At 34.0% G+C, this 16,397-nt stretch overlaps 1 protein-coding gene across 5 annotated transcripts in view; it reads right to left on the minus strand.

Moving 5' to 3' along the window:
• The window catches only part of HLTF (helicase like transcription factor), a 59,565-nt gene that overhangs the window by 26,790 nt on the left and 16,378 nt on the right, over positions 1 to 16,397 (minus strand). For 2 of the 5 annotated variants that reach the window (XM_032630528.1, XM_032630527.1), the window contains 10 exons: positions 15,065 to 15,198; positions 14,411 to 14,508; positions 12,686 to 12,760; positions 12,336 to 12,527; positions 8,879 to 8,974; positions 5,539 to 5,614; positions 4,137 to 4,230; positions 2,474 to 2,553; positions 2,343 to 2,387; positions 1,205 to 1,294 (listed from right to left, as the gene is read on the minus strand). In XM_032630528.1, coding sequence (XP_032486419.1) covers positions 1,205 to 1,294; positions 2,343 to 2,387; positions 2,474 to 2,553; positions 4,137 to 4,230; positions 5,539 to 5,614; positions 8,879 to 8,974; positions 12,336 to 12,527; positions 12,686 to 12,760; positions 14,411 to 14,508; positions 15,065 to 15,198 — 980 coding nt within the window. The remainder of the gene's footprint in view (positions 1 to 1,204; positions 1,295 to 2,342; positions 2,388 to 2,473; positions 2,554 to 4,136; positions 4,231 to 5,538; positions 5,615 to 8,878; positions 8,975 to 12,335; positions 12,528 to 12,685; positions 12,761 to 14,410; positions 14,509 to 15,064; positions 15,199 to 16,397) is intronic. The other 3 variants (XM_032630529.1, XM_032630532.1, XM_032630531.1) reach the window with 3 other exon arrangements.

Below are 16,397 nucleotides of genomic sequence, written 5' to 3' on the forward strand. Positions count from 1 at the left end.
TAAAAAGAATGAAATTTTGGGAATTCCCTTAGGACTTAGTGCTTTAACTGCTGTGGCCCAGGTTCAATCCCTGATTGGGGAACTATGATCCCACAAGACAAGTGGTGTGGCCAAAAAAATTTTTTTTAAATAAATAAAACAACTGTTTTCACACACACAAAAAAAAGAACAAAATTTTACCATTTGCAGCATCATGAATGGACTTGGAAGGCATTAGGCTAAGTGAAATAAGTCAGACAGAGAAGACAAATACTGTATATGATATCACTTATATGTGGAATCTAAAAAATACAACAAACTAGTGAATATAAAAAACAAGAAGCAAACTCACAGATGTAGAGAACTAGTGGTTACCAGTAGGGAGAAGGAATAGGGAAGGGGCAGTGTAGGAGGAGGGGAGTAAGAGGTACAAACTATTAGGTATAAGATAAGCTATAAGGATATACTGTACAACATGAGGAATATAGCCAATATTTTATAATAACTGTAAGTGGAGTATTACCTTTTAAAATTGTGAATCACTATATTGTACACCTATAACAGGTAATATTATACAGCAACTATATTTCAATTAAAAAAAGTTTTTAAATTTTAATTATGTGTTTACTTGTTTATTTTATATTCCCCCCCGAACATCAGACATAAGCTCTGTGAAAACAGACTTTTGTCTGCTGTATCTCCAACACGTAAAACAGAGGATACTAAGGTGCAGAGATATAATAACTTGTCCCAGATCACCTTAACCACAGTTCAATCTCTTTCTATTTCAAATATTCAGACTCTTAAGCACTGTCATTTCCCTATGAATTACAAAATATAAAGTAATAATAAAGATCACTTACATTTTTAATTGAAAAGCATATTCTTCTCATACCAAAAATAAATCTCTGTAATAATTCTAATTAATCCAAATTAAATTTTAAAGCAGCCATAAATTGCTCTGTGCCTTTATTAGAAAAAATATCTATGCTACTCAGATGAGTAAGGGACCTATTCCCATCATATTTTTTGACCTAACTAAAACAAACAGAATAAGAAAATACATCAAAGTGCACTTTTAAAAATGAGATTGTCTTTTTTCTTTTCTCTACTTTCTTAACTTCTTATAAAACGGTTTTATAACTTTTGTCATTTAAAATTTTTTTCTTTGAAAAACAGAAAAAACAAACCAAACGAAAGGTAAAAACCCAGCAGATTTACTTACTCTTTTTCAACATTTTCTTTTTGGTTGCAGGGGTAGATGAAGTAAGTGCACATGCAAACTCTGCATCTTCTTTAACCTTAGATGATCCTGCTGAAGTAAAAACCACAGAATCATTAAGATATTTGAAAACCAATTCTCTCCTGTACTTAAGTACAGGTACTTTCTAAGGATAGGAAATATAATACCACTTCCACACTTTCTTAAGAGCTTATATTACTAAATAAAAATAAAATAATTTCTAGTAACCAAAATTGCCTCTTTTGACACTATCTTTCCAGCTCAAAGAAGAAATGTAGTCATTCATGATTCACTGTTGCTTCTCTTGAGGAAAGATGTGAAAGTAGAAGCAGCCATATGCAAAGTGATTCAGCTCCCAGGTGGAAGGAGAATGTTTTCAATGAAACAGGTGTTTAACTTTTAATGAAGATGCTGCCAAATTTTCAGATCAGTCAATGATGATGAGTTATTTTCCAAGTGCAATACAATTTCTTAACTTATTAGGAATACAACACGATCAGATTAAAACAAAGTAAACCATATGTTTTAAAGATAAAGGAAAAAGTAAAGATACTCACTGAATATTTGTAAATCTGTATAATGCTAAGTAACGGTAATAGTAGTACTATACTGACAAGGCAGTCTCAGCCTACTTTTGTAACTACAATTTATACGTATACAAAAAAGGTTTTATTGAAGTCATTTTATTAGTAGAGAGTACTTTGTTTTGTCTAAAGCTGGTTTAAATATATTCTCTTAAATTTTAATTTGAAACTGTTCTTTCAATTTGCTTCCCTCATTTAACACCCTTGATAAGCATAAATAGTTCAAATGTAAAAAGCAGTCAAGTTTACGACCTATTACTAAAGAATTCCAAGCCAGACAGATACAAATCAGTGAGGTTTTACTTTAATAATCTTTAAGTGTAGATTAGGGATACTGAGAAAGGGACTTTCCTGGTGGCGCAGTGGTTAAGACTCCATGCTCCCAATGCAGGGGGCCCGGGTTCCATCCCTGCTTAAGGAACTACATCCCACGTGCATGCCGCAACTAAGGAGCCCTCCTGCCACAACTAAGACCCAGCACAACCAAATAAATACATAAATATTTTTTAAAAAAGGGGATATTGAGATATACATACCTTTTTCTCTGATTTTAGTCTCTGACTGTGTATTTTTCAGTTTGCCTAAAAGCAAAACCAAATATAACATTGGTCACATTAGGAAATTAAAACATAGGACACATTATCAAATCAAACTCACTTCCTATTACCTTTCATTTTCTGTGGCAATTCATTTGTTTCACTTTCCTCTGAATCGCTGCTTTCAGTGTACTGTACCGCAGTTTTTCTCCTAAAATTAAGTATACACAAATTTTTTATCAATCCAAAACAAAATGGGATATAAAAACTTATGTTTAATAAATGTAATTAATACAAATGCTTTTTGTCTTGCCCCGGTTTATTTTTTGAAAAAATATCAAGGGAAAAAATTTTTTATTTGACAAATGGAAGTCAAATTTGCTGAAAGCATTTTGCTTTCGTAGCCAGAAGCATTCACTATACAAAATGCAGTATCACTATCGTTAAAATAAGTTTGAGAAAGTAAACCATTCTAAGATAGTAATCCCTTCAACACTTTGTTCAGTATTTGGTAATTCAATTCAAACACTTATATTAAAACTAGAACAAAAAAGAAGTGACTCTGATTATCAAAGATAACCCTCCAATATAATGAAATAGGCAGCTAAGGGGCAAAAATATAATTCTTTCACAGTGAAAATTTTTATAAATTCTGTGTAGAAACAGTACAATACGGTGGTTAAGTGCCTAAGAACAATGGACTCTGGAGAGAGACTGCTTAGATTCAAATGTCCATTCCACCATTTATTTGCTATGTGACTTTAGGCAAGCCACCTAATATTCTTCTAAGCTTCAGTTCCCTCACTTGGAAAACAGGAATAAAGATACAATCCACTGTAGGATAAAATGTGTTACTACATGCAAAGCCTCTAAAATAGTGCTTGTTGCACAGTAAGTATATATTTATTATAGTATGTGTGTTGGTGGTTGTTTTTCCCATGTCATCATTATTTCCACACTCTTTAATCTGATCTGGGCTATCTAACAGTGCCCTGTTACCAACGCTCATGGTCAGTTCAGAGTTATAAGATTTGATATCTAGATGAGAGGGAAACTCATGAGTCCTGGTTTTGTGCTCAGTTCAGACAGGTACTAAAGATAGAGAACAATTAACAAAGCCCCAGTTTTGAAATCTCTATTGGTGGAATAGCTAAGAGGGACTCAGATTTGAGGTCATGCCTGCAGATATTGATGGTGGACAATAAAACACAAAAGCCAAGTATTTAGATCTACCTCAGAGAGTAAATAAAATTTATAAAGTTAACAGATTCAAATGAAGAGTAGAGGAGCATTATGTGTTTTATTCAAATTCTCCCTCCAGTCTACATTAATATAATACTCTCCATGAATAACTTTATCATGTCTTATTTCCACTAAAGGTAAAGTGAGAAAGAACTCAGATGAGCAAAGAATGCTTTTGTCAAACCATCCGACACATATACATCAGTTCTCAACTCCTCAAATTCATAAAGAAAATTCTTCTAAAGTCTTAACAAAAGCAAAACACCCAAGAGCTAGATCTCAGTTCCTATGTGAAAGAAATAGGAAAATAGTAGAAAGACAAGTGATTATTAAAAATTACCAATTCAGCTCTTTTATATATTATTTTTTTTCACCTATAAAATGAGAACGGTCTACCTGCCTAAGTCACAATGACTTTAGCAGTTTCAAATTAAAGAATGTATTTGAAAGAACTTTGCAACTGAGATAACGGTCATAGCTCTCTCCCATATGTAAGAAAACGGAGAAAGAGTTTAAACATATTACATAAAATTAAACCATAACAGAGTTTACCTTTTGGGGCGGGAGCTAGAGAATTCTGACTTGGGATATTTATTCTTTCCCTTGTCATCTGAAATACTGGGTTCTCCACTACATCTAGATCCTTCTATTTCAAAAAAAAGGACAAATATACAGAGTATTAGTAAATTGTCTTAGACTAGCAGTATCCTTCTTAAAACCTTGGTTTTCCAACTCAATAGCTCAACTTTCTTAGTATCGTCATTCCTATTCTTTCAATCAGCCAGCTGTACTCTCTACAGTTTCCTAATCTAGTATTTTCTCACTGAAAAGTACCTTCAATTTTTTTGTGCCCAGTCTTTCCCCTGTAGTCATCTAGCCAATCCCTACACTGGCTGAATTTCCTGCTATACCAAGGCAGCTAAGAGCTGCTGGAAAAAAAAAAAAGAACAATAAACAGGTGGTATTAGGGTTAGGGTCACCTTGTATCACTTAGCAACTCTTTTACCTATCACATGTTCTCCCTACCCACTCACCTGGATGATCTATGCTACACTGGATCCTCTGCCTAGATTTTAAACTCCTTTTACTCCCAGATGACCTACTTCACTTTACAAAAAAAAATCAGATGTCATCTTCTATAAATTATCAATTTTCCTACCTTTTTATTCCCTCAATTATCTATATTCTTCCTCAACCTTACTTCCTTTCCTTCTCATGCTAACTCATGTACCTATTTTCTTGATCTCATTTCCTCCCACAGGCCACCAAATTATTCTCTCCATTGTATACAAAATCTTTTCCTATCCATGGATTTCCTTCTTAAACCACGCCCCCCAAAAGCCCTCAATTCTGCCTCTCTCTCCAACTAGTTTTCTCTTATCTGAAACACAGCAAAATTCATAACAGCACACAGTTGTTATTAACAGTTCTTCATCTACTAGTCTTATTTTAGAATCATTTTAGTCTTGCTCTGTTCTAAGCAATCTTAAGAAATTAATTTTATGAAAGTCACTGACTGCTAAATCCAGCCACGTAACTGTTAAATCCACAGATCCCTTCTCATTTCTCCTCTGCCTAATTTGGCTCTAATCTATCTTTCTATTTTTACCTGCTGTTTATTCATGCACATTCTGCTGTTACTCGTTTACATTATAAATACCATAAACTACTGAGGTCCCAGAGCAATATACTCTGTGTTTTGTCTTGCTTTTAACCGCCCTTTCATGGTTTTTTTTTCCTCAACCAAAACTGCTTTTCCTCCTCTAATGTGCTACCAAGCCAATTCCATCATCGCATCGCTTCCTTGATGAAATTTTTCCTACCAGTCCTCATGAGATTCTTTAGAAAAAAAGATCTGAAATTTTTGTATAGTACTAAGCCAAAGCTGGAATTACGTCATTAAATTGGAAAAATCTAAATCAAACATGGGGTCATGTTCAAAATTAAAGTTTACCTTTGATTAGTCCATCTGCCTTTTCACTGGTATTGTTCCCTCCAAGTTTCATAGATTCATCGTAAACATTACATTCCTGGATGAAAAGGCATATTTCTTACATAGTACTGCCGTCAGTTTTAAGTAAACTTAAAAATGCATCCTATTTTATATTACTTTACTTTACATAATAAAGACTACGTAAATTGCTACCCTATTCTGGAGCAGTGGAAGGAGGTGCATTAAGGAGAAAAATGTACAAACTGATGAAAAATTTTTTTCACAGGTATCTCAAAAAAGAAAACTAGTCTGTCTTAACCTTTTCAAAAGGAATACAAAAAGCAAACCTCAATTATAAATGGCATATTAGTTACTGTGAGAAACATTCACAAAATGGGATTTACTTTAGAATTAGAAGGAATTCTAAGACTACAAACTTTCAAACCAAGAGTCCCTAATAGATCTTTAATGAGGCTGCCACTGACATCCTTTTTTTCTGGAATTCCCAGAATGGGTAGATGAAATAGTCAGGTTTCAGAATGCCTCCTCCCTTACTCTATCAGGGATTTTCCCTGCCAACTCTGACTTTGTCCTTTTCCCTTCATGTGTTCTCCTTTGTTTCAAAGTGCAACGATGTGTACATGAGCACAAGAACTTCTATAAAAGTAAAATTTTATACTTCTCTGTGAAATATTTTCAACTGAGTCTAGTAGGGCAGGGTTCCTCTAATCTTACTTTTAATTCTAGACTTGATTCTGTAGGTAGGAATGACAAATAAAATTGGGTTTAATTAAATTAATTCTTCCAGTGTAAAAAGAAAGGTAGGCCTTCCCTGACAGCCCAGTGGTTAAGGATCTGCCTGCCAATGGAGGGGACATGAGTTCGAGCCCTGGTCCAGGAAGACCCTACATGCCGGGGAGCAACTAAGCCCATGCGCCACAGCTACTGAAGCCTGTGCGCCTAGAGCCCGTGCTCCACAACAAGAGAAGCCACCACAATGAGAAACCCACACGCCACAAGGAAGAGTAGCCCCCGCTCGCCGCAACTAGAGAAAGCCCGCGCGCAGCAATGAAAACCCAAAGCAGCCAAAAATTAATAAATAAATAAATTTATAAAAAATAAAAAGAAAGGTATAGGTCATATTGTGAAAGGTAGGTCATATTTTGAATCAAAACCTCAGAGTGGTGTTCAGGATTGGTTAGCAGGAGTACAATGTAATTTTTGCCTAGAATTAGGGCCAATAAAGGATATTTTATTTTAGTTTTTTAAAAAATAGAAATTTAAACATCTTGCAAAATCTCATTAGAGTTTATGTTTTACTTAAAATGTGGTTGAAAAGAAAATCTATCCCCTTCCAATGGTATGAGTCTAAATAAATTAAAAATCCAAGATGTACCATTTTTAGAGATATGTAACTAGAAGTTATTTAGGTAATTAACTTTATAAAGCATTAGCTTCAAGAAACTGATGTTAAAAATGCCTTTCATGGCTTCCCTGGTGGCTCAGTGGTTAAGAAACTGCCTGCCAATGCAGGGGACACGGGTTCGAGCCCTGGTCCGGGAAGATCCAACATGCTGTGGAGCAACTAATCCCATGCACCAGAACTACTGAGCCTGCGCTCTAGAGCCCGCGAGCCACAATTACTGAAACCCGTGCGCCTAGAACCCGTGCTCCGCAACAAGAGAAGCCACTGCAATGAGAAGCCCGTACACTGCAACGAAGAGTAAGCCCCTGCTCGGCGCAACTAAAGAAAGCCCGCACGCAGCAACAAAGACCCAATGCAGCCAAAAACAAATAAATAAAATTAAAAAAAAAAAAAGGTTTGTCACTTAAAAAAAATATGCCTTTCATCATTCTACCCAGTCTTCAATAATCAGTACAATCATTTATATTATATTAAATAGTATGCAAAAATAATTCTAAAGTTTATCTACAAATAAAGGATGTCCTTTACATTATTCATTTCATATTAAATGACTCTTAGTAAGCCTTTTCTTCATAGAGTTCAAGGATATAAAGTCCAACCTATCAAATCATACTATGCTCCAATCTCATGAAATTTAATAACACTTCACTCTGTAAGCTTGGAATATCCAAATCTATCTGAAATAATGAAATTTCTGTTGCAATAAATGCTTAGCTGGAAATCACATTTTCAGCCTCAATTTCAACTAATATAGCAAACTAAATATCCTAAAACCTTCCTACTACGTAACATGTTAAATGCATGGCTGATCTTGGAGAAAAAGGGAAAGCCTTATTGATGATAATTTTTTAATTGGTAATTGACAATGAAGCTATAAGTAGTCTTAGGTGCTATTCTTCAGTTTTAATAACTAAATGTAGAAAGGACAGACGTGGAAAGCACTGGACTATTCAGGGTAGGGAACTGAATCTTAGACATTAACAACAGAGTTAAACTCCCACTAAAAGTACGAAGAAGGAAATGCAACTAAGCGCAGAAATTAATAAAATAGAATCTTAATAAACAGTTGTAGGAAAGTGATATGCAGCATCTTTGAAAAGTAAAAAATAAGAAGAACAGTAGAGAAAAGTCCAAAAAAGAGATATTTTGCATACACCTTGCACCTAGTTACTTCCTACTTTAAGTTCTTTGGATTTTCAGCTGAGAATGAAGAACAACCGTTTCATTCTTATAACATTTATTTTCCCTACAAAACTAATTCATTATTAATTCTTAGAAACTGAATATACATGTATTATGTGTATATATGCTATATATAAAAATATACACAAATTAAACATCAAGAATAGTCACCCATTCTCTCATCATTGGGACATAATTATCACTATTAACATTTTGGCACATACAGTATGTGTGACTACACTTAAGACGTATATAAATATGTATTTACAAAATGAAGACTCAAACTCTATACACAGAGGTGTATCTGGCCTTTTAACTAAAAAAGATCATGGAAGTATTCTTCAAGAATAGGACTTTGTAGTTGCATAATATTAAATTTTAAGGTTGTATCATAATTTAACTGTTAACTTATTGACAGGTATCTCTTTTCTGCCTTTAAAATAATGCTGGGGAAATAGACTTGTATTTTTCTCTTTGGAAAAAATGCATTTCTGATAACTTCTTTAGTTTCTTTGAAATGGCACTGCTGAATCAAAGATTACAAACACTTTTAAGGCTTCTGATACACATTACCAAATTGCCTTCAAGAATGTAGCATAAACTTTCACTCTTATCAGCAACACGAGAAAGGCCATTCATCATATCTCTAAAAACCAGATATTATCAATTTTTTGGCAAAAATTTTTTTAATGACAAAATTAAAAGGTTTTACAATAAACCAGAGACTTTCGAAAAAACACACTAATACTTCACCTTCTTCAGCTGATTTTTCTTAATTCTTTCAATAGGAAGAGATTTGCCATCATGGAAGTTGGTAAGAATCACTGCAATGGCTGTCAGAGTTTTGCCCTTTAAAATGTTTTACAAAGAAAAATGGTCAGATTCTGAAACCCAGTTGACCAGACAACATTCCGAAACTAATATTTAAATCAAGTAAGAAAATATCAAACAGCATTCAGGGCCACAGAAGTATGCTAATTATTATACCAAATAATATACATATTAGTGAAGTTATTTCATTCATTAAGTTAGTAAATGCTTTACCATGCCATATTACTAGGAGTATTAAATAATTTACTGTGTAAAATACTGTAAGCATCATTGAGAAATGTCACTTTGTATTTTTAATCCTTTTTTAATTGAGGTATAATTTTCATACAACGAAATTCACAGACTTAAAGTGTATGGTTTGATAGGTTTGACAACTGTATACACTGGTGTAACCACCACACAATTAAGATACAGAAAAATTTTATCACCTAGAAGTTGCCCTGTATTCCTCTGCAGTCCATCTCCCCACCTCTGTACCAGACAACGGCTGATTTGTCTCTATCACTATATATTAATTTTGCCTGCCTTTGAACTTGATATAAATGGAATTACTCAATGTACTCTTCTTTGTTTAGTTTCTTCTGCTCAATACAATTTTAGGCCTAGCCCTGATTCAGAGCATGTGGTGACATGAGCTGGTATAAGTTGTTCCTTAAGAAGAATGGAGTAATATAGAGAAATGCTTATTAGCAATTCATTGTGTTTTTTTACTGCTAATATTCCATCGTATATGCATACATGGCACACTTATTTGTGCATTCACCTGTTGGTGGACCTTTAGATTGTTTCCAGTTTTTGACTACTATGAATTAAGCTGGAGCAGCTAGCAGTACAAGTATGTAAGTTTTCCATAAACGTATGTTTTTAGGGAAATGTCACTTTACTGAATGACTCCCATTTAAATGTCACATTTAACCCTGAACTAATAACTTTATCACAAAACTACAACTACTTGCTTGCCATGTAATTCAGAGCTAACTTAAAATGGTTAGTAATCCCAGTATGGACATAAGATAATTACTTTATTAAATTTCATTTAAAGATATTTCCAAGACTTAAAGACCATATACCTTACCAATAAAGCATACAGGACAAGATATTTCTTGTGCATTTTTTAAAAACAGAATCATGAAAATTTTCATTATTTTCCATAGCTGAATTTATAATTAGCAACATAGAAATAAACCTCTTTCAAGTTGAAAGCATTGTAAAGCAGCAGTTTTCAAAGTGTGGTCCACAGGTCCTAGAAGCTCCCCAGGACCCTTTCAGAAGTATGTGCAGTCAAAACTATTTTAATAATTCTACTAAGACCTTACTTGTGTTGATATCTGTAGTAATTCCACAGAAAGCAATGGTGGGTAAAACTGCTACTGCCTTAGCATGACACAAAGCAGTTGGCACTACATTATACTAGTGGTCACTGTATTTTTAACCGCCACATACAGTTAAAAAAAAAAAAAAAAAAAAGACAAACCAAAGAAACAATTTCACTTTAAGAATGCTCTTTACGAATGTTCTCGAGGGACTTCCCTGGTGGCGCAGTGGATAAGGCTCTGCACTCCCAGTGCTAGGGGCTGCTTTCAATTCCTGGTCAGGGAACTAGATTGCACATGCATGCCGCAACTAAGAGTTTGCATGCCACAATCAAGAAGCCTGCCTGACGCAGCTAAGGAGTCCACCTGCTGCAACTAAGGAGCCTGCCTGCCACAACTAAGGAGCCCACATGCTGCAACTAAGGAGCTGGCACTTTGCAACTAAGAAGCCCACAAAAAGAATGTTCTTGATAAAGCAGTACACATTCATTTTACCAAATCTCACCTCTTAAGTATACATGTTTTAAATATTCTGTGTAACAAGATGGCAAGTACACAAAATACTTCTTTTGCATACCAAAATATGAAGGTTATCTAGAGAAAAATCACTTGTGAGACTGAATTACAAGCCGAACTAGCTACCATGCATCGTCACTTTCAAGTACCACCATTTTAACTTGAAAGAATGACTGATAACTAGTTATTCATGACTGAGTGGCAGACATTTTCTTGAAAAAAATGAATAAAATGAGCCTATCAACTCCAAGGAAACAACTGACAGTGTTTGTTGTTAATGATAAAATTTGCGCTTTCAAGCAAAAATTATGTTAGAAAACTTGCATCCAACGCTATGAGTAGAAAAGCTTCCCAAATGTAAATGCCCTTCTAATAAGATCAGCAGTAGTATCAATGAATGTAAATTTTTTTGCATTGTATAATGAAATGCATCAACATTTGGCAGATCTGTGTAACTCAGTGAACCAATATATTCCAAATGAGCAACACCTAATGCTAAAAACCATGCATGGGTAAAATATCCATTCAACGTGCAAGCTACACCAATGGATATTAATGAAACAAAGTATAAAAAGTTCGTTGATATGATTTTTTAAGTTCCACATTATAGGAACTTTCCTGGCAGTCCAGGGGTTACGACTCTGTGTTCCCAATGCAGGGAGCACTGGTTTGATCCCCAGTCGGGGAGCTAAGATCCCGCATGGTGCAGCCAAAAAACAAAAAAGTTCCACATTATAATTATTAACCTTTAATAAACTAATATTTGCTTAATTTTCTTGTAGCAAAGAAAATCTAGTTATCTTAAAAAGTCTTTTAAAATACTCCCTTTCAAATACGTATCTGCATGAGGACTAATTTTCTTTGTATTCTTCAACAAAAACAACGTATCACACAGAATGAATGAAAGAATAGATATGAGAATTCAGCTGTCAATTATTAGGCCAAACATTAAAGAGACTTGCAAAAATGTAAAACAGTACCAGTCTTCTCATCAAAATTGCTTTTGTCTTGGAGTACATTTCATTGAAAAATATGCTATTTCTGTTAACACATAATGAGTTTTTTAACTGTTATTTTTAAAATAATAAAAAATTTTAATATCTAGTACCATAAATATTAATAGATATAGTAATAGAGACAACCCACAAAGACAGACACTCTTTGGGATCCTCAATAATTTTTAAGAACATAAAGAGTTGCTGAGACCAAAAAGTATAAAAACTGCTGGTGTAAGGAATCATATCTTTTCTTTAAGAAAACCCATGAAAGATAAGCTACCCTGAATTTCAAAAGAAAACTGAAAAACACATGTTTATATCATTACTGCCAATTATTTTAATTGTACCTTAGGCAAACAAGACAAAAGAAAAAAAAAAACTCAGCATTATTTTAAGCGAAAACCACAGGAAAAATTATGTTCTACACTCACAGTGATATCGAGTCCCAAACTGGCACCAACATATTCCCATCTCTATATACTTCAAAGTTACTTCATATAAAATCTTAGTTACAAAATAAAATGTTATTAACTCAAGGAAAAATATAATTACCAAACCCATATCATCAGCTAAAATTCCTCCATGAACATTTTCTGGTCGGTCCTTTTCAGAAAAATTTGTTATTGTGTTATAGTATAAGTCACTTCGCTGTTCCCAGAATGGTGGAAGTTCTTTACTGTTTTCCCGTGAAACCATCCAAGCTAGAGCTTGTTTTTGATGTGGAAGCAATGGTGTTTCAACAGCCTATAAATAAAAGAAACGTTATAAATAGAAATACAATAAGCCCTTTCTTTTACCCCATGCAGAATCTAGGAAAGTTGATCTTGTGATGAAAAATGTATAGATTAATACCGTATTTTTAAATTCCAAATACTTTTAAATAGAAAATACTGGCTCAGTACCTCAGCTGGTTCCATTTCCTGAGTTTTATCATCTTCCTTTAAATCTTCAAACAATTTGTCAAACTCTGTCTTAAGCTACAACAAACAGCAACAAGAAACATTACGAAACAAACCAATTCAAACAATAATTGCACTTAATTCAGAGATTTCAAGTCATTTAATTAACTAAAAGAGTCGAATACCAAAAGGTACATAAAATAAATTAATTCTTTGAGATACTACGCTGCTCAATAATGGCAGAATAAATAGATCCTTTAGGTAACTGTTACAGTCGAAAGAATACAGGATAGAGTTTTAAGTCCTGGGTTTCAGTCACAACTCTGTCACAAAAAAACCTTTATATAACTTTGGGCAAGACACTTTACGTATATGGCCCTGCATCTTATTACCACAAAAGAAATGGGATGAACTAGATTTAGAGTGTCTCTAAGGTTCCTTCTGCCATTGAAATTCTGTGATTCTATTAGCTGTATTCAAACCATTTTGGCAGATCCTACCAAGTATATTTGACTTTTTCAAGTAAATGACATTTCATTGATTATTATGAATAATCAGAAATAATCAGAAATCAGAAATTTGCTATGTGCTACAAAATATTAGGATAATTTCAATCTTATGCTAATCTTTAGTTGGTTCTTTAAACTGATCTAGTCCAATCGTACAGTAACATATATGTATTACAATTACTTTTGTAAATTAGCAAATAAATACATAGCAACAGCCCAGAAGAAATCAGGCCAAATCTAAAAAGTGAGGAGAGGTAATCTGGGGTTTACCCACCAGACACAAGCTCAAGAGCTTCCCTCGTGGCACAGTTGTTAAGAATCTGCCTGCCAATGCAGGAGACATGGGTTCAAGCCCTGGTCCGGGAGGATACCACACGCCACGGAGCAGCTGGGCCTTTGCGCCACAGATACTAAGACTGCTCTAGAGCCTGAGAACCATGACTACTGAGCCCACGCTCCACAACAAAGGGAAGCCACTGCAATGAGAAGCCTGCGCATCGCATGGAAGAGTAGCCCCTGCCTGCCTCAACTAGAGCAAGCCTGCGTGCAACAATGAAGACCCAACGCAGCCAAAAATAAAATAAATTAAAAAAAAAAAAAGAATGACAGACACAGGCTCAAGCCCTTCTAACAATGAGCAGGGAAAGTACAGTAACTACAATTAGAATATAAAAAGACTAATAACACTGATGAGTAGAGACAAAAAAAATTTTGATGTAATTGGTAGATTGATCTGCATTAATTTACTTTATACCCTTTTTTCCTCAAACTAACCCAGCATAACAGTATCCTGGATCACAAAGCAGACAAAGAAAGAAATAGACTAAGGCCAGAGATTCAGAACTAGTTTTTTTAGCACTGCATTTGCAACGTTCCTGAAAGGAGTTAAGTTTCAAGTTTCAACTTTTTAAAAATTACGGCTATTTTAAAAATTTCAAATAATACAAAAACATCAAAACAGAGTAAAACATCACAGGTGTATACAGCAATGTGTGTGTTTCAATGTATATATGAATGCATGTATGTGGACATATTCCTTATCACTGCTTTCTTTCTACATAAATATTTGCAATATATTTTATTTATTCTACATGTTCCATAACAATATAAAGATCACTAATACTAACAGATGCATATTTATCTTATATTTTTAAACATCAACCTTCAGCATTTAAAATTCACTCTTCACTTTTAGTTATGAAATAGAAGAGAAGTGCACCTGTTCGGTTGTAATCTGTACTGCAGCATGAACTGGCATACTATAGCTTGGTCCTGCTCTTCCAGAGCCCCAACCACTTTCCAAACTGAATCCTAAAGCTATAATTTACAAAATGAAAAGAATAAAATCACCAAATGAAATAAATTATCTTTTAGTAAATAGCTTTTAAAGCTTGTCTAATAAGCTGAATTAAAAATTCCCTTTATATGTGTTTAAAAAATTTTAAAACTAAATCTGCTAGGTTATTCAAAAAATACATTAAAAGAATTCCACATTATTTAAACAAACTTTTGAAAAACAAATAATACTTTTTCATTCTCTATTGGGAGATTCTTATCGTCTATAACTTATTAAAGAGAATGTTTAAAGTCAGGGATTTCCAGATATTATCACTGGGGGAAGTTAGAGGAGGGACCTCCTTGCACATTTTTCTGTGTATGTGTGCAACCTCCTATGAATCTATAGTTATTTCAAAATAAAGAGAAAAAAAATTCAAGGATTTCCTTAAAAAGATTCCTAACAAAAGAACTTGGAGCCTTCAGCACTAATTAATTTAGCCACCCAAATTCAAGGTATTACTTAAGAGAATAAATGTTTTACAATTCCAGCATCTTAACAATATCACAATAATAGTAGGTTAAACCCTGAACTTACTTTTTGGTGCAGGACCCAATTTAAATCCATGTTTCTTCAACTGATCTAAAACTGCTTTTCTATTTTCTTCTTTTCCCCAAAAAGTCATATGCAAAGGCATGGTAAAAGCATTGTTTGCACCAAAAGGAACTACCCTATTATAATTAAGAAAGAAAAAAAAAAGAGAAATTAGAAGTGTTATTTTTTTACATTTAAGTCTCATTAAAAATCTTGTTAAATAACTGCCACGTTCAAATTCCGCATGCAAGCAAAACAGAAAGGAACTAATTGAGCAGACTAGAAAGAAAAAGGACACGGACTAGGACCAACAATAACGAGAAGAAAAGGCAGTTTTTAGGACCAGAATGCCAGAAGAAACTCAGGTGAGGTAAAAGTGTTTAAATGCGTAGTTAGCCTATTACCAAGATCATAAGATAAGTAAAATAGCAAGTTTAATTCAGAAGGCAGAGCTTCCACTAACAGAACCATTGAGTGTAGCAACCCATTCTGGGAGCATGGGGAAGGATTTCCAAGAACTATTTCTGATCCAGGATTCACTGAAAGTTTACTCTCAATATCTGAAAAACTTGATGAACTGAGAAAGGAGAAAACAAGTAAACAAGTGAGAAGACACTGCTAAATATCTATCTTTCAAACTCACCTTTTAATATCCTAAACAACCCATACTAAAATTGAGGTCACAGACACAAACGCATAAAAGAGAAAATGTAACCAAAGAGACTGGGAGTTTTAAAAAAGGAACAGGTGGTAGAACTAAGAAGGTATATGCCTAGATAATGCAACAGCTGCTACTTATCTCCAATCAAATGACGTCATGTGGAAATAAGTATCCTGCATTACCAGATCTTCCATTTATCAAGAGAAATATTTATAAATAATTTTGTATAATTAGGGAAAATTAATATGCATAAAATGTAGAATGTCCAGATATTTGAATATCGGAAATAACTGAAAAGAAATTAAACACTGTGTAGGCAAAACCAAACTCATGTACATCTGATCACAGGCTATCAGCTTACAACCTGATTTAAACAAACACTTCCAAACTTCTCAAATCAATGCACTAAAAGGCTTTTTAAAAAGCTTTTTTCTTAAAAGATGGTGTGGACTTTCTAATATTTGAACCAAAGTCTATTTTTCTCCATGGTAGTAATTTACCAGGAAAGTGAGGGAACAGCTATTTGATGGCTAGGGTAGTGCAGGCAGATGAAAAAGGAATTAAAACATTTATTGAATGCATACTAAAGGTATAGCGACAAAAGTTGTCAGGGCAACTTTACATACCCTTACATTCAGAGATCACTACAACTCACAATTATTAAAACTGAACTCC

The sequence above is a fragment of the Phocoena sinus genome, chromosome 4 (genome assembly GCF_008692025.1).
Source record: "Phocoena sinus isolate mPhoSin1 chromosome 4, mPhoSin1.pri, whole genome shotgun sequence".
NCBI classification, from domain to species: domain Eukaryota; kingdom Metazoa; phylum Chordata; class Mammalia; order Artiodactyla; family Phocoenidae; genus Phocoena; species Phocoena sinus.